This window comes from Rana temporaria, chromosome 4 (assembly GCF_905171775.1).
Source record: "Rana temporaria chromosome 4, aRanTem1.1, whole genome shotgun sequence".
Classification (NCBI taxonomy): domain Eukaryota; kingdom Metazoa; phylum Chordata; class Amphibia; order Anura; family Ranidae; genus Rana; species Rana temporaria.
In genome coordinates, this window is record NC_053492.1 from 239,978,329 (window position 1) to 239,997,200 (window position 18,872).

The 18,872-nt window shown below is 42.2% G+C and overlaps 1 protein-coding gene across 2 annotated transcripts in view; it reads right to left on the minus strand.

The window, feature by feature from the left end:
* Window positions 1-18,872, minus strand: part of SNX14 (sorting nexin 14) — a 112,767-nt gene that overhangs the window by 76,522 nt on the left and 17,373 nt on the right. For both annotated transcript variants that reach the window (XM_040350052.1, XM_040350053.1), the window contains exons 5-14: window positions 18,588-18,631; window positions 18,164-18,251; window positions 16,728-16,812; window positions 16,479-16,635; window positions 13,695-13,770; window positions 4,535-4,579; window positions 4,365-4,445; window positions 4,111-4,225; window positions 1,330-1,485; window positions 585-709 (exon numbers count right to left, since the gene is read on the minus strand). In XM_040350052.1, coding sequence (XP_040205986.1) covers window positions 585-709; window positions 1,330-1,485; window positions 4,111-4,225; window positions 4,365-4,445; window positions 4,535-4,579; window positions 13,695-13,770; window positions 16,479-16,635; window positions 16,728-16,812; window positions 18,164-18,251; window positions 18,588-18,631 — 972 coding nt within the window. The remainder of the gene's footprint in view (window positions 1-584; window positions 710-1,329; window positions 1,486-4,110; window positions 4,226-4,364; window positions 4,446-4,534; window positions 4,580-13,694; window positions 13,771-16,478; window positions 16,636-16,727; window positions 16,813-18,163; window positions 18,252-18,587; window positions 18,632-18,872) is intronic.

Below are 18,872 nucleotides of genomic sequence, written 5' to 3' on the forward strand. Positions count from 1 at the left end.
CCCGGGCAAGGTGCGGATGGACTGGACGGACCCCGCGAGGAAGCCGCAGACGGACACCTGGACAGACCCCACGCAAGGAAGCCGCAGACGGACACCCACAAGGCTGGACGGACCCCGCGCAAGGCCGCAGACAGACGCTGGACAAGGCCACCGATGGACAAAAATGTAAGTTTTTTTTTTCCTTAAACTACCTTCCTAAGTTTGGGGTGCGCGTTATACCCCGATAAATACGGTACATCTGGCTTGTTGAAGAAGACATAAGGTTTGAGACTAAGTAGAGCACAGACTGTTGCAAAGTGGATGTGTACTGCACTTAGTACATGTGGTGAAGCTGTAGTCACTTTAAAATAACCAATCACAAAAGGAAAAACAAAAACAAAAAAAAAAGCACAGGATTATTTCTAGCACAATATTAGGTCATTGATGTGAATACAGCTTCATCTCATTTACAAAGTTCAGTGAACATTCACTTTACTAAGTGAATAGTAGCTACTCAGTAAGTTAACCCCTCAAACCTCATATTTTAAACATTAGACCAATGAAATTATACGTTAGAGTAAATGGGATGCATGCGAAAGGCTTACCTCATCACTGTGGCAAAACATTGGTGTGAAAACATTCTCAAGAAGGGAGAGAACATGTTCATAGGCTTCAAACAGGCAACGCATAGTTTGGAGTTTTACCACTTCTTGGTAAGGACCTTCTGCAACTAGAACATAGACAAAGTTTACCCAATTTAAAAATAAAAATGAATGTAGTATTAAGCTTTGACACACACCTTTAGCAAAAGAGCCTACTAAAGCCCATTAAAAGACTGTACAGGTTGAACCCATCATGACTAATAAAATCTATGAATGCTTGCAGTACAGGCTGCTTTTCAGACTCGTGCTTACAAATGGAAACCTATGCAAACTTGGCCTAAAGCCTCGTAAACACAATCAGATTTTACGCAAAATGTCAGACTTTTGTCCGAAGGGCGTGTGCCTGGATTTTGTCTTGCATACAAATGGCACACAATTGTCGGCCAACATACACGAATGTAGTGACGTTCTACATGGTTTTTCAGCACTTGAGTGCCACCCTTTGGTCACACACATGATCGAAAAATCAACAGATCGTTAAAGCCTGCCATCCAACATTTTCCTTGGAAAATCTGACAACAATTGTCCGATGGAGCGTACAAACGGTCGGATGTTCCGCCAACAGTCTGAAAACACACAATTCCCGTCAGAAAATCCGATCGTGTGTACGAGGCTTAAGAGTTCAGGAGCGAGGGATTTAGGCTGATAGTAAAAAGTTTTGTCATGGCTCCCAAGCTCACACACTTACTTCGTTGTATTTCTTCCACGATAAATGGGTCAAATCTGATTTTATCAATGCTTTCTTCCAGACAATAGGTTTGATAGATTTTCTTCACTTCCTCGTGAAGAGATAACTTTTCCTCATCAGACAACTCTGGCCTTAAAATCTTGTCATTAAATTCCTCTGCAAAGACAATAAGCGTCTAAAACATGAAATACACAGAGGCAGACAAATAACCTAAAAAAAACCTATAATAGAAACAGCAACTTAACCACTTAAGACCCGGACCTTTAGGCAGCTAAAGGACCCGGCCAGGTTTTGCGATTCGGCACTGCGTCGCTTTAACTGACAATTGCGCGGTCGTGCGACGTGGCTCCCAAACAAATTTTTTTCCCACAAATAGAGCTTTCTTTTGGTGGTATTTGATCACCTCTGTGGTTTTTATTTTTTCCGCTATAAAGAAAAATAGAGCAACAATTTTGAAAAAAATGAAATATTTTTTAGTTTTTGCTATAATAAATATCCCCCAAAAATATATAAAAAAATATTTTTTTTCCTCAGTTTAGGCCGATACGTATTCTACCTATTTTTGGTAATCGCAATAAGCGTTTATCGGTTGGTTTGCGCAAAATGTATAGCGTTTACAAAATAGGGGATAGTTTTATTGCATTTTTGTTAATTTTTTTTTTATTACTTCTAATGGCGGCGATCAGCGATTTTTTTCGTGACTGCGACATTATGGCGGACACTTCGGACAATTTTCACACAATTTTGGGACCATTGTCATTTTCACAGCAAAAAATGCATTTAAAATGCATTGTTTACTGTGAAAATGACAATTGCAGTTTGGGAGTTAACCACAAGGGGGCGCTGATGGGGTTATGTATGACCGCATCTGTGATTCTAACTGTAGGGGGGTGTGGCTGAAGGTGTGACGTCATCGATTGTGATTCCCTATATAAGGGAACACACGATCGATGACGGCGCCACAGTGAAGAACAGGGAAGCTGTGTTTACACACAGCTCTCCCCGTTCTTCAGCTCCGAGGACCGATCGCGGGACTCCAGCGGCGATTGGGTCCGCGAGTCCCGCAGCCACGGAGCTTCGGACCGGGTCGCGTGCGCGACCCCATGGCTGGGCTTAAAGGGCAATGTACAGGTACGTCTGCCGACGTATATATTGGCGTGAAGGGGTCCTTAAGTGGTTAAAGTGGTATTAAACCAGAACCAAAAATGTAATATATTGCAGCTTGCCAATCCTTAGATGTGATGGCATCACCTGGTGATCTGGTCAGTAACACACCTCATGTATTAGAGCAGAAGTGTCAAACTCAATTTCATCATGGGCCGCATCATAATTATGATTGCCCTCAAAAGGGCCGGTTGTATCTGTAAGATTAGATGTCCAGCGCATCCCCCTTCCCTTACATTAGATGTCAAGAGCCACCCCACCATTAGAAGTCGAGTCCCTCACTCTCCCTTACATCACAGTGCATCCACTTTCCTTATGCTGCTGTTGGGAAGAAGCTGGATGCATTGCTTGAAAGCAGAAAGTAAGGGTCTGGAGTAGGGCTGGAGCTCTCTTGCAGCTGCAGGAGAGGTGTGAGGGCCACATGAAATGGCCTTGAGGGCCGGATTCAGCCCGCGGGCCTTGTGTTTGACACCTGTGTATTAGAGTGTCCCCGCTCTGGATAAATGAGAACAGGGGGCACATTTGGACAGCGGCATTGTCAAGTCTGGGCAAAGGGGAGTGTTGCATGTACTAGCAGCAGCAGGGTAGAAGACTGGACATCATGTATGTCTGAGAAAGTTTTTGAATGTGTGTAGGATGACCTTAAAGGGGTTTTAAACCCTCATGTTTTTAAACATAATGCATCCTATGCATTAAGGTGAAAAAACATCCGACAGTTCCCGGGCCCCCCCCATTTTACTTACCTGAGCCCTGGAAAGTCCCGCGTGGAGAATGCACTCTTCCTTTGCAAAGGCTTCTCGGCTTTTCATTGGATAGATTGATAGCAGCGCAGCCATTGGCTTGCGCTGCTGTCAATCAAATCAAATGACGCGGGTGCCGGGGACGAGTCCTGTACTCGGCGACTATAGACGCCGAATCCAGGACATGGAAGCGCGCTCGCAAGGTAACCCCCTTGGGAGAGCGCTTCCCATAGGGGGTTATCTGAAGTGGGAAGGAGCTGAAAGAGTCGCCGGGGGACCCCAGAAGACGGCGTTCGGGGCCACACTGTGCAAAACTAGCTGCACAGTGAAGGTAAGTATGACATGTTTGTTATTAAAAAAAAAAAAAAAAGAAACAAACCTTTAATATCACTTTAATTTATTAGTTATGAATGTTTTTGTGCATTTTGCAATCATCATGTTTAAAGCTCTGTGAAAACCTCACTTTTTCTCCCTTTACAGTTTTGGACTGTTGTATGTTATATTAAACAGATTTTCTCTGTGGTCTTTTTTAACCCCTTAAAATCTTCATTTTTTTTTGTTTATTTAGCAAAAAATAAAACAACAGTGATTAAATACCATTAAAAATAGTTATATTTGTGTGAAAAAAAAAAATTATAAAAATGTCATATGGGTACAGGGTTGCAAGACTGAGAGATTGTCAATCAAAGTGTGACAGCACTGAAAGCTTAACATGTGCCTGGGCAGGAAGGGGGTAAATGTGTCTGGTACTGAAGCAGTTGAAGTAGGTACAGACAGGAGATTACATAAAGGACATCAAATTCGGAAAGGTAGCTACAAGCATAAGAAGTGAAAAAAAAAATCCAAAAGCAACACCTGCATTATTATTGGAACCTACCTACTGTCAAACAAAATTGTAGAACGTGGACAGCTCCCTCGTGTTTTAGGAAGTTCATAAACCGGAACAGAAGGTCCTGCTCTTCCCTGATTTCTTTCAATTCCAGCTTCAGAACCTTAGGTAAAATAAAGATTAAAGCTTTATTTAGCCCAGGACAACTCCTCCTATATGGATTCGCATTGGCTCTCAAGAAACTCACAAAGATGACGCAGAAAAATGTGTAAAACTACAAACATTGGGAGCATGGCACATACCGAGGGATTCCTATTCATAGGCTCAGCAAACTTTTGCAGAAATGCAACTAAATTAGAGGCTGGTTCTGTTGCTTGTTCAGGCTGCATAAAATAAAAGTGAGATGTTCATGCAATGTCATAGCAATCTTAACAAACACTTTGCATAAATGATTGCGATAGAAAACACTTACAGGGTTTTTATCCATGAAAAGGAGTAGCAAGCGATTCACATTATCCTAGAGAGAAAAAAAAAATGTATTAAAAAAATAAATGTAAAAACTTATTCTCAACATTTAAGAAAACACTCCATATAAACATTACAAATCCTACAGAAAATTAACAAAGGTAACATTCAATAGAATTCAATTGGGTCTATGTATGAATAGGCATTTCTATATTTTATTATTAAGACCACCCTCTTCTACAAGTGCGTCATGGCAAAAGGACTACTGTACCCGTTATGACACAAGCCATTATGTCCACACCATTTGAAAGCAGTTTTCTATGAAACCACTTTGGGATATTTCACTTAAACCACCTCACGTAGGAGTATGGGGGTAGAGCGTCTCTCTCCGGCACTGGATCGCGTATCTAGACCGAGATCCAGCACGGCTGGGTAGGGGGCGCGTCGGTGCTGACGGCGCACTGACTGTGCTTAGTCACAACAGCACAAGCTGATCAGCGGGTGCCGGCCAATGATTGACCACCGGCACCCGCTGATCAGCGAAGAAAATTACAGGACAGAGCTCTGTAAATAAAAATTGCCACATCTCTTAATAAAAACAGCACACAGTTAATTCACCAACCACTGTTAGGCACACATTTAACCCTAGATGTTAATCCCTTCCCAGCCAGTGTCATTAATACAGTGACCGTGTATATTTTCAGCACTGAGTCACTGGTTCCCACAAAGTGTCAGATTACTATCACAGTCCCAATATAAGGACACTGATCACCACCATTACTAGTATTAAAATAAAGAAAAATCCAGCATATATGCACACACACCACACCATGAGAGTTCACACAGGTTCGGCATGCAGCAGTCCGCATTCCAAAAGGGTCATGTGCATGTTTGGGTCCCGTTCAAGTGCAAATTAAGGCAAAAATTCAACCCGATTTGGATCTGAACCGGTGAACGGGAACACAACAGACCCCATGCTGGGAACCGTGGCCGCACATATGTGAACCTGGCCTCATGCAAACCAATCAATATACACACATTGGGATTTTTTCACCCACAAATATGTAGCAGAATACATATTGGCCTAAATTTATAAAGTAATTAGAATTTTACATTTTTTTCATGGATATAATTTATAGCAGAAAGTAAAAAATCTTTTTTTTTTCTTCCAGATTTTTTTCAGTTATAGCGCGAAAAAAAAAAAAACAGTGGTGATCAAATAGCACCACAATAAAGTTATATTTGTGGGAAACAAATTATATAAATTTCATTTATGTACAGCGTTGCATGACTGTGCAATTGTCAGTTCAAGTAACGCAGTGGTAAAAAGAAAAAAAAACGGCCTGGTCATGAAGAGGGGTAAATCTTACGGAAGTTACGTTTTAAACAAAACTTGCTGAGAATTAAAAATGTTACTAAAACAAATGCCTCATCGTTGGTGTCAGTGGGGGGAATAGTGCCCCATCACTGGTGTCAGTGGGGGGGAATAGTGCCCCATCACTGGTATCGTTGGAAGGAATAGTGCACCATTATTGGGGTCAGTGAGAGAAATCATGCCCCGTTGTTGTCGTCAGTTGATAAAAGAGTGTCTCTTGTCGGTCTGGGGGGTATAGTGGCCCAGGGGCCAAATAAAGACTAGCAAAGGGACGCATCCACCCCCAGGTCAGTTTGGAAACCATGAAATATGTAATTTCATTTTACGATTTTTGCTAATCCTCTAATGTCTTATGGTGCATTATGAAATGGTACATCTTTTTTATTATATATATATATATATATATATATACACACGAACACAAGATCTTATTTTTCATTTGTTTTTTTTGTACCCCTGATGAAAAGGTATGTGTGTGTGTGGGGGGGGGGGTATTGTTGCCCCTGAGACATGTTGGCAATATTGTGGTCCGATTGTGAACCACTCTTTTTTTTTTTTAACGGAGTACCTTATGGTTTGGCGCCCATTTGTGCATTTTTAATAAAAGAGGGAGATGTTCACAAAGATGCAAGAAAACCTGATATTGGAGCTGGGCATTAAAGTTGAACTAAACCATTCTTTGCCTTACAGCCAAAGGTTGAACCATGTGAGCCTCCATTTAAAGCTCCAGTTGCCATGGTGCTGCATATGTGATCAACTATGACATCAGTTCATTTGAGAGCTGACATAAGCACACCGGCAACTGTAGCAGTTCAGAGACATGGCTTGAAAGTAATGATTTAGGGAAACTTAAATCAATGGGTTATTTTCACTTTTAAGAGTTGGTTCACACTACAGGGTCCGTGCTAGGTGGACTGCAGGAGATGATGCCTTGCCTTTTTACAACACGAGGTATGGTTTAACTTTACTGAAATGCCACAAAGCTCTTCTGCAGTGCATGGAAACATAGGATGTAACAGAGAGTTGCAGAACGGTGCATGTTGCAATTTCTGCACAGCAATTCTCTGCAGCTGCCACCTGCATTGCAATATGAACAGCGCTCACAGAAAACAGAAAAACACAGCTCTACACAATGGTGAACAAGTCATGAGCAAACACACAGTACACTGCTCTTCCCATATTGCACATTGCCTATGAGAGTAAACCGTTCATCACATGCTGAGCTTCTAACACAATTCATAAAAAAAAAAATATGATTATAATATGATTGAAATGTAGAACTAAACTTTCCCAATAAAAAAAAAAATGTCTGCAAAATGCCAAAATGATGCGTTACCCTTATTGAATAAGTCATGTTTCCATCACTAATGCCTGCAGCTTCTTTGCTCCGAGTACATCCTGAGAAGCTCTGAGAATCTGCTCCTGGGAAGACAGATTTTACATTCAGCTCAACGTAGAGCATATTTTCTGTATGTTAATGTCACCCTCTGGTGGCTATCTGGAAAAGACAGTTTACGGATAATGCAAGCACATCACTTGGCTATGCTGCTGGATGCAGGATTTATTTTTTGTAAAAGTAACCCATCAAATTGGCATTTTTTCCATAATCTGTAGGGAAAGATACCAGTGTTTAATGTATAATATTTAATGCACGTGTAATTTTCTTTTAATTAGGAAAGAACAACTTACAAAATTAAGTTATCCATAGTAAACAATCCTTTGGCAACACCAATTAAAATTGATGAAACATAATATTCATAAATACAGTATAATTAACACTCTGGGGACAGATGTGCAATATATGGCCTATATATATATATAAATATATATACACACACACACATACACACACCGACACACACAATTACTTAAAGTCTATTGGGCAACACAGAAGTAAAGATACTGTTTGGGGTATACTGCTGCTTATAGAGAGGACTGGACACTGACCAGCACAAAAAAAAATTGTAGCGTAGCCTCAGAACAGCCCCTTTTCTACCACCCAGCATGGCTCAGTTTGTAGTAAGTAGTACCAAGAGCATGAACCTAAACAGAAGAGTGGAACTAATAATTTATAAAGATGATTTTAAGGTAAGTACGAAAATCTGATTTTCTCTTTCTTGTCTATCAAGGGACACTAAAATACTGTCCAGACATTCAAAACCCAAAATTTCAAATACATTCAAAATCCAAACTTTGGGGGTGGGCTATAAAACAGCCACCGCTAACATGCTCAACAAGAAAACCAAGGACCCCCTGCAGCCTTGGAGCCACCCGAAGAACCAAGGTGCACTCTGAATTGGATCAGGCCAAGCCCCCTAACAGATTGGGGAACCTGCCAACACAACCAGAGGAAGGGCATAGAGAATTAACCTGATGCTCAAGAAAGTTTAGAAGAAATGTCACCACCAGAGGGAATAACACAAAAAGAGCACCAAACCTGAGCTACAAAAAAAGATGATCACTCAAAATCCACCAAAACTAGGTGAAAACAAATTCCCATTAATGGAAGACAAGACCCACAACCTTGGGCAGCACAGCGACTTTGTGGTTAACAGTTATTCCTTGCAACATTAGAGTCCTTGGTTCAAATCCAAACCTGGATACTACCTGCACACAGATTCTCAATGTGCTTGTGTGGGTGAAAAGGATCAAAATTAGTCTACCTCGGAAGGTCCAAAGCATTTATGCCCTGACCCTCAAGAATCAAAGGAGGTAAAACTCAGTGACTGAAAAAGAGGTGGTCTGGCTAGACAACCAATCTCACTAGGTGTGACTTACCAAGCAAAACCCTATATCAGCATACACTCTTGACTCCACCAAACGTATGTCAATGTGACTGTAGGGGTTAAAGGCATGGGAGGCACCCGACTAGTTCTATATATATATATGGGTTTTTAATTATATATCCTTTACTTAGAGAATGACGCATTATCCCCCATGTGCGCCGTGGGGGGGGAATCATTTGGGCGGCCCGCCTCCGCACCTGTTTTACTACTCATTGGGTAAGCTACCAATACTTCTGTCTATCTATTATCTAATTTGGCTGAACTGTATTTTATTACTTAACACTGTTATGTATTTTATAGATTGGCTCTCCTGAAGAAGTGGTATACCCGCAAAACTAGTAGAGACTTCACCCAATCTTAATTAATTCAACAACTTCTATTGTCCTTTATCAGTACCGAGATAGTCCACTAACATTTGGGTGGGCATGTCCTCAAGTCTAGCTTCAGCAACTATTCTTTTGCGCCTACCCTTTCTCTTTTCTAGGTTTGGAAGGTAATTGAAGTGAGATGCTTGTCCCAGACTGGGAATCAAAAGAAAGCAGTGAAGTTGAAGCTAATAAACACAGCCCATAAAAGTTGTCAATTGGACACCCTAGAGGGATCCTACTAAAGAACAACCCTCCAGGGAAGCCTTAACTGTGGTGGTAGTAACCTTTCCACTACCGCTAAAAGCATTAAAGCGGTGGTTCACCCACACTAACAACATTTTAGCATTAAATTAGGCATAGTAGCGCGAGCTACAGTATGCCTGTATTGATTTTTTTAGCCCGGTACTCACTGTGCAATCCTATATAGAAGATTCCGACTCCCCGCGGGGAATGGGCGTTCCTATCAAGAGGGAGGATGATTGACGGCCGGCTATGGCACGTCACGCTCCCCGAAGATAGCCGGAACAGGTCTCGGCTCTTCACTGCGCTATACGGCGCCTGCGCACAGACTGTGCGCAGGCGCCGTGAAGCGCCAAGTCCTATTTTGGCTATATCCGGAGAAGCGTGACGTGCCATAGCCGGCCGTCAATCATCCTCCCTCTTGATAGGAACGCCCATTCGGAATCGTATCTATACGATTGCACAGTGAGTACGGGGCTAAAAAAATCAATACAGGCATACTGTAGCTCGCGCTACTATGCCTAATTTAATGCTATAAAAAAAAAAAGGCTTTATTAGGGTGAACCACCGCTTTAAGGACAGAACAAGGAAAGCAATCTGAAGAACCTTCCTCAAGAGCCTGCAGACCTGCCAGAGAAGGAGGCCCTATCACCAAGTGGACAGGTCCTATGAAGTCATCAAAACATATTCTGTTTCTGCCAGAGGATACCTTCTGCAGGAAAACTGGTGTGTTCTGCCTGCTGAATTCCCAGGGATCAGAACCCTCTAGCAATGACCTCCAAAAATGCTGACTGCAAAGATCCACAAAGCTGTCTCTTCACAGGAGGTCGTCTGAGCATTCCACAATGGGGATGCCAGGAAAAAGCACTAGGCTGAACAGAGTGCCAATGCTCCGAAAGGTAGCAGGTGTAAAAAAAAGTGGTACACTAAGAATCCAGGTTCTTTTTGAGGTAGGGAACAGTCAGAGCTTGTCCCAATTGACCTAGTGGCTCAGGAGATCACTCTGAAGAGCAGGGGGCTTTGAGGGGTACCATTAAGGCGTATTATAACAAGGACAAGGGATTTCCCTGAGGGTGAGAATAGTGGAACAGCTTCAAAAAATGGGTTGACACATGAGCCAAGGCAAGGGGTCCAGGGGTGGGAGGAGACCAGGGAAGGTGCATTAGACTATCACATAGAAAATAAGCAGGAACAGCCGTAGGGGACACCAGAGGTAAATTATTAGCCTGTAAGCCTAAAGGGGTTCTATTTGCACCTGGATGCTAAAGAGGTAAACTACCCAGCCAGTACAGGACAGAACCTGTAAGATGAAAAATGGTTTAAAGAGGGGATTCCAACTACCTGTCAGTAGAATCTTTAAAAAGGTAAAGCACATCTTCTAGTAGTTTTCCTGTTAGGGTAGGTAACTGGTGTTTGCCCTATTGGAATAGACCACCAATTAACTAAATTCCCTCTCAAAGAGGTACAGTTCTAACACAATCACAGTTGAAGCCCAGGACCCTTCTAGTCCACCTAGAGGAATATCTATGAAGGACCCAATGATGGAGATAGGAAATGCTGGGTAGCAAGCACTGTATCTAAATGGTCTGAAATGACCCCTGGTAACTCTGGGGTAATAACAGGAGACTTTGCAGTGCTACAAAAACTATCTTTTCAAAGAAAGACTGTTGAAAGACTGAATCTGAAGATGGTGACAGTGACCAGGCTTGATCTTAGGACTCAGGACTTAGGATGGTTACAGAAACTCCACAGGGAATGGCACTGGGGCACACTTGGAGACCCTGCAGGCAATATCTGCAAGGATTTCAGGGCCTGCAGTAGAGGCCTCCGACAACAGGGTAGAGCCCTCATTTGGCAGAGCTGAAGGAGACTTCAATGATGTGGACCTTATAACTAAAAGGGTCACTGAATTCCAGTGTACTGGCCTCAGTTCTCTCGAAGGATACCAAGTAGATGCCTCTGGCATCCACGTGGCAGTGGTGCAACTACACTCAAAGTTTGAAAACAGAGCTCAAGTATTTAAAAATTCCAGGCAGTTGGTGTTTTTTTAGCATCAGATTGCCAGAGGTGACCAGGTCACTGTAGGCCAGTAGCAACTGCCCGAGTTCCATGTGGTGCTCTGCAAATTGTGAGCAATAGCAGGATTGTGCTTGTTGTCCTACATTGAACGTCAGGAAAGAGATAACTTTTGCCATTCCCCCTGTGGACCAAATCAGCCCCAGTTTACTACTTCTGCAGTAAAACCAACAGTAGCAGGAAATTTGAACTTGCCACAAAATAAATAAGTTAGCTCATGGTCTTTACCCCGAACAACCTTACTCATAGTGAAAACATAGTGAATCTTCAGAGATAGGGCAAGCACTAAGGAAATGCCAAAGCTCTAGATCTGAAAAAGTGCTCTATAGCTAACTTTTACCAGTACACAGAGATCTGGATAACATCGCAATGCAGAACCCAGTTCCCAAATGTCACCGTCCAGGCTAATCTGCACATCCAGTCACAGCACAGCACTGTAACCCCAGACTCAGAAAAAGCCCATTTGAATATTTTCTATGTAGTAACCAATTCAAGTGGCAATGTAGAGAGAATTCAATGCAGCAAGAAACCAAAGAAAAAGTGAAACTGAAACTGAAGGGAAAAAAAGGCTTGCAAAGACTGGTTTAGATTTCTCTCAGCAGATCTGCAGAAAAAGGCATTCATTCTCCTAGGATACTGTAGGGCAGTGATGGCAAACCTTTTTAAACCAGAGTGCCCAAACTGAAATAAATAAGTTGGCTTTGTGTTGCAAAGTGTCAACACGGAAATTCGTGAAAGAGGGGAGCTGAGAGAGAGAGGGGGTGAGAGAGAGGGGGGTGAGAGACAAGGAGACAGAGATGTTGAGAGGGGGAACAGAGAGAGGGAGGGGGGCCGAGAGATGTTGAGAGAAAGGGGAAAAAGAGAGGGAGGAGGGCTGAGAGAGAGGGTGGACAGAGAGAAAAGGATGTGAGAGAGAGGGAAGGGGACTGAGAGAGAGGGTGGGGGACAGAGAGAGAGAGAGAGAGGGTGGGGGACAGAGAGAGAGAAAGAGAGGTGTTAAAGAGGGAAGGGGACAGAGAGGGGGGACTGAAAAAGAGGGGGGCTGAAAGAAGAGAGAGAGACCTCTAGATTCTTCAGCCCCTGCTCTGCCTCCCTGCTCCAGTTTTTTGTCTACAGGTAGTCAGTGTATAACTGTGCCCGGTACCCGTCTCCATCCTTGATCCAGGAGAGCTCTCTGCTCTGTTCTATCCAGAGGCTCCCTCACAGCCTGCGCCTCCCACCTGTCTTTGTCTTCCGGGACCCACAGTCAGTCTGTTCTCCAGGCCTCGCTGTTGAAGAGGAGGTTTGAGGAGTCCAGGCTCCAGAAGGCTGCGCCCTTTTTCGGCTGTCAAGTAAGCAATTAAGCTCTTCTCTCCCTCCCATGTTGTTAGGCCTGTAGCCTTCCGTGCGGAGGCTGCAGGGTCGCCCACTCGTGCAGACAGTTTCCTGCACCTCGTTGTTGCTTGTTTCTCTTCCTCCCATGCTCTCAGGCATGTAGCCTTCTGTGTGGAGGCTGCCCACTCAAAGTCCAGAAACAAGGGGAAAAAGTAAATGCTGCTCTAGAAAGGGTGCCTGGAAATGTAGCTCTCCTCAGAATAGGAATAACAGGTGCAGGCTAAGCATAAGCGACTGGATGAAGAGAAAATTCTGGACAGCCGCATTCAAAAATCAATGCCTTTATTTAAAAAATCCAAAAAAAATCACAAAAATCCAAGCCACAGCAAACAGCAACTCTGTTTGCTGTGGCTTGTATTTTTTGGATCATTACCTATTCTTAAAAAAAGGCATTGATTTTTGAGTGCGGCTGTCCAGAATTTTCTCTTCATCCAGGAGCTGCCCCCACTCACTCGTGCAGATAGTTTCCTGCACCTCGCCGCTGCCGCTCTCTCGCGAACGTGTATCCTTTTGCATGTCCACAGAGATGGCCCTGCGAGCCATAGGTTTGCCATCACGGCTATAGGGTTATCCTGGGGCTGTCTCATTTTTTTTCGTTTGCAAATGTATGACTGTTTGCAGCGTCTATGGAAGCTTTTGGTGGTTTGAAACTTTCACTTGGCCTAGAAAAACCAAAAGCTTACACATAGCCCTAAGCAGGCGGTTAGGTAACGTCATCCGAAACAGGAGGACCCATGTTAATTTTTGCTGATCCTTCCTTGTACTAAAACGTGCCCAAAAGCCGTTTTTTATTCATATGACCTGAGAGAACCTCAGGCAACATTTTACGAGAATGTAAGTATTTCAACCATTCTGTAACTTTTTATTTACCCGTCAAGCACAGTTGTTAAAATAATTTTAAGTTACTGTTCAGTATACCCATGAAGGACAACAATTCCCAAAACCTACTGGATGAGCAAGGAAATCCATTGAGGGCAGGAACACAGATCCAGAGAGAATCTCTCTCACCAGCAATGTAAGAGGTCTGAAAAAACAATGCATAAGCTATGATGAGTGAGTTTAAAGGAGTAAAATGTTGCTACTGTAACACAAAAAACTCTGATCATGCTAAAGCCATATTTTTACAATGACAAATAAAAATAACTAATTTAGTTTTACGATCTATTATGTACTCTAATGGGGCGTACACACGATCGGAAATTCCAACCGTGTGTATGCCCCATCGGAAAATTTCGATGAATTCCATCAGAGTTTACATAGAGAACATGTTCTCTTTTCCTCCGATGGAATTTCGGCGGAATTCCGATGTGAATTTGGTCGGACAAAGGTCCGATCGTGTGTACAGGGCATTAAAAGAAAACTATAGGGTACAAATGTTGAGTTATTGTAAAGCTTAAAGGGGTTTTAAAGGTTCGTTTTTTATTGTCTAAATGGGTTCCTTTAAGCTAGTGCATTGTTTGTTCACTTGCCTTTACCTTCAATTTCCCTTCTAAATGTTTTTTTTCTTTGTCTGAATTTCTCACTTCTTGTTCCTCCTCAGTAAGCTGTTCTGGCTGGGGGTTAGTCAGCCAGAACGGCTAGGATGATGGGGACAAGCTTACTGAGGAGGAACAGGAAGTGAGAAATTAAGACAAAGAAAAACAAATTTAGAAGGGAAATCGAAGGAACAGACAAGTGAACAAACAATGCACTAGCTTAAAGGAACCTATTTAGAAAATAAAAAACAAACCTTTAATAATAGTTGCGACGTTCACATTTCTACTTGTTAGCTGTGTAATATTTTTGTTATGGTATCTAATACATACATTTGTAGTCTCTCCTAGTAGCTACGGTAATTATATGTTAGAATCTGTAATCTGCACCCAAGCTCAGAAAAAAAAATTAGAGAACAAACCCTCTAAAGATTAAATTGTTTTTTGGGGAGTCTCAAAGACCTGCAGCTAGATAAAAATAAAAATAAATGACAATTGCTGAGTTGCTCTAAGCAGGAAACCCCCTTGCACATGAGTCTATAAGATTAAATAAATATCGCTCACTGAAGGGCGCAGCTTATTAATATTAGCTCTAAGGCTATAACCCCTCCCATCTCACAACTTGCTTGTTATGTTTAGTGTACTAGAAGAATGGATCTCTCTTTAAACGTGCGACAAAACGTACTAAGACACTCAAATCGAGCGCTTCCCTGCATTTCTATAAAAACAAAAATCGCACCAATCTGCCAGATTTGAGCTACAAAAAAAGCTGCAGAGCTTTGAGCTTCAAGCGACTATGGAGTTGGTTCACACCTCCACTACGATTTTTTTTCTCCTCCAGCGTTTTGGAGTTTTGAGCTTCAAACTGCAAAATGCTGAGGTGTGATTGGGGCCTTACAGTTTCATACCACTGCTGTATGTGTATTGGAACTCTAAGCAGCTCTGCCACAGTCTCCTCAGCACTTTTCCTGCCACCACCAGAAGTGACAAGTGGCACAGAGCCTTCTGTTTTAACTCTTGGTACACCACATACACCTTTTGTCTGTTCCCAAAATAAAAGTACAACCAACCTGTCGGATGTTTGACACTCGATAACTGCCGGTAGCCATAGCCACTAGCAGTAATCATTGTAATCTGTGGGCCGAGAAGGCTCCCAAGGCTGCCCCCTGTGCTGGAAGGAATTAAAATCGAATCATATATGGCCTTCTTAGCCCCGTACACACGGTCGGACAAAACCGATGAGAATGGACCAAGGTTCAGTTTCATCAGTCCAAACCGACCGTGTGTATAGGCCATCGGTCTGTTTTCCTTCGGTCCAAAATTTTAAAACATGCTTCAAAACCAAACCGATGGACCGCTGCCCGATCGGACCAAACCGATGGTTAGTACAGAAAAGCATCGGTTCAAAACCTGTGCATGCTCAGAATCAAGTCGACGCATGCTTGGAAGCATTGAACTTCGTTTTATTCAGCATGTCTTGTGTTTGACGTCACCGCGTTCTGACCCAATCGTTTTTTGGAATGATGGTGTGTACGCACATCAGACCATCAGGCCACTTCAGCGGTGAACCGATGAAAACGGTCCGTCGGACCATTTTCATTGGTTTTGTCCGACCGTGTGTACAAGGCCTCAAAGTGAAAAGTTTTGCTTGTTTGCACCCTCCAATGCCACATTTGGCACTTTTTTGGGGGGAGAAGCTGGTACCTGGTATCCACTCATACTAATGTGTCACGGTGATCTAAGCTGGAAGTTTGGCCCCCCTTCATCTCCGAAGCCTCCTGGGACACATCACAGGTCCCAGAAGACTATGGGCTGTTCACAAAGCGCAGTGCGACTCGCAAATGCACAACAGGAAACTGGCTGTGAAGATGCGGGCGTCTGCATCCGAAGCCGATTGAAGAATTGGCTCAAGTGAGGACATTGCTGGATACCTGGACAGGTAAGTGACCTTATATTAAAAGTCAGCAGCTATAGTATTTATAGCTGCTGCCTTTTCATATTTTTTTGGGGGGGGACCCCGGAGCTTCTCTTTAAGGTAAAAATTGTCAGAAGGAAAAGACTTCACGTCTAAGTCTGAAAAGTCTTACTGAATCTTCTTTCAACTAAATATATCAACTGCATTATATGTAGTGTTAAAACAGGAATACCTACTCTGCTAGCCTTGCTTTAAAAATATGACTTTTTACTTGCAGCAACAAAAGCCAGTAAATATGAAGGCGTGAAAGCAGAATATGTATACTCTATACAAATGAAAACTTGCCTGCTATCTGTTGCTTTCGGAGGTAGAATAAAGGGAAAGAGCAGCTCAGTAAGATTTCTGAGGTAGCAAAGCTCATCTCTGCGGCTTCTCAATGCAACATGAAGGTCAGGCCCATATTCTTCCAGGGCTGCCTGCTGCAGGGACTCAGAGTTTTTCACTAAACAGAATGCAATCACACAAATTATAGTTTCATGAAAATGCAACACACACATACCATTGACCAGAATGTTGGACCGATTATTTATTTACCTTTTTGTTTTGCTTTTGAAATTATTTCAATGTGCTTCATAGCAGCTTTTAGCAGTTTTCTTGTAATTATAGTTGGAATATCCACCTAGAAATGACCAGTTAAACACTTTATGTACAGGTAAAATATTGTCTACACAGTCTTGGATGGATACTTAAAACAGAAGTGCAGGATTACAAAATAACAAGCATCCATCCGTACGATGCTGCAGCTGTCCCCAACTCTAATGACCACCATTATTCACGACAAGAAAACTGCCATTTTTTATATTGGTCGTGAAAACCGGTCGTGTGTATGCTCCCTAGCTGTTTTCTCGACTAAAAAAATGCCCGCAAAAAATTGAAACCAGCTCTTTTTTTTCTCGTCATGTTCCCCGTCAGTTTTTTTTCTCGTCGCAAAAAGCGGTTGTGTGTATGCTTTTCCGAGGGGAAAAAAAACGTGCATGCTCAGAATCAAGTATGCAGCCCAAAAGCAACTTAAAGGATGGCACCATTTGAAAGGAACTTCCTATTTATAGTTCCGTCGTTCGTGTTGTACTTCACCACGCTTTGGTCGGATTTTTTTTTTGCATGAACGTGTGTATGCAAGTCAGGCTGAAGAGGAATCACGTCGGGAAAAACATAGCTTTTTTCCTGCCGAGAAAAATGGTCGTGTATACGAGGCATAAGGCTCCTTTCACACTTGTGCGACTTGGGATTTGACTTGTGAGATGCCAAGTTGCAGGACATGTGAAATTCAATTTCTGTCTATAAGAGCCATTCCTACACTACACTACACTACAGAAGTCGCTGCAACTTCAGCAAAGGTTCCTGCACTACTTTGTAATTACTTTTAATGTGTCCTTGGTCCAGAAAACGTAAAGCCAGATCAAAGTCTCACCAAAAGCTGCTCTGAAAATCGTGTGACTTTGGACGCCCTAATGTAAAAGAAGCCGAAGACCGAGAACTGAGCTATCACATGACCTCTGATCACTCAGTTCTCGGTTTTTCATTGAGCAAAGAGCAGTTGTCGGCTCTCTGCCCCTTCAGCGCTCACTGGAACACCAGGCTGTGGAAGGGGCAGGAGAAGCTGTAGGGAGTCTAAAGGGGCTTTTCCCCCCCACATACCACTTTGCGCAATGCAAACCCCTAATGCATTCCTGCACTCCTGACAAATCCACCCTTCTGACTAAGGTATTCATAGTCTTGACAGTTGCTGATTTCTAAGTAATCAACTAAGTTCACCTTCAAGGTTGGCTCAGACAAAATGCAAAAATTGCTCTGTTCACCAAGGGGTATACAAATGTAGGAACTCAAGTAACTCCCATTTCAGGCAAGGTTTTGAAACGTGAAAAGGGGAAATAAAGGTAAAAAAAAAAATAGAAGACATAGTAAAAAGGAAAATATTAATATTGAGTATATTTCTTGGCTTCATTCAAAAAAGCACACACACAAATTACCTTTTGTATTCTTCGCACAAGAACAGATGCAAAGAATCTTAGGGCCAGCCTCAATTCATCTACGAAAGACTCATCTTGAGTAATATCACTGCCAGAAAAAAAAAAAAACAACAGTTGTGAATTAAGACTGTAGTATCCCAAAAAAAATAATAATCTATTTCTGGTATGTAAAAGCAGTCTGTTGATCATTTCAAGTTTTTGCCCAGCGGACAGGAATATGCCTCCCTAGCTGCAGTCCCTGAATGCACACACTTTAATTGCAGGTATATTTGATTATGATAAAACAAAAAAAAACATAAGAATTCAATGACAGGAAAATGATTCAAAATGTGATAGCATATATAATCCGTGTAATATCACTTATGTGAACAAGTTACTATCTCTTTTTTAAATGATCAATAGAGTAAAGGTACACAGTACTTACCGATACCATGGATAAACAAAGTTTTCTAGCACCAGTTCAAATACCTGTACAGTAAGTAAATACAGTATAAACACAAGGTGTTATTACTAAGCAACCAAAAGATGATATTTTAAAGATTAAAATTACATTGATATTCATAATAATAATAAAAAAAAAACAACTAGACTTGGCATGAAAAAAAAATAAAAAATGTGCATGTGCAAACAGACAGGTTTTTACTGCAGAACATACATAATTAAAGGATTCTTACCTGCCTGTTTGCAATGTTCTTGACACTGTACACTG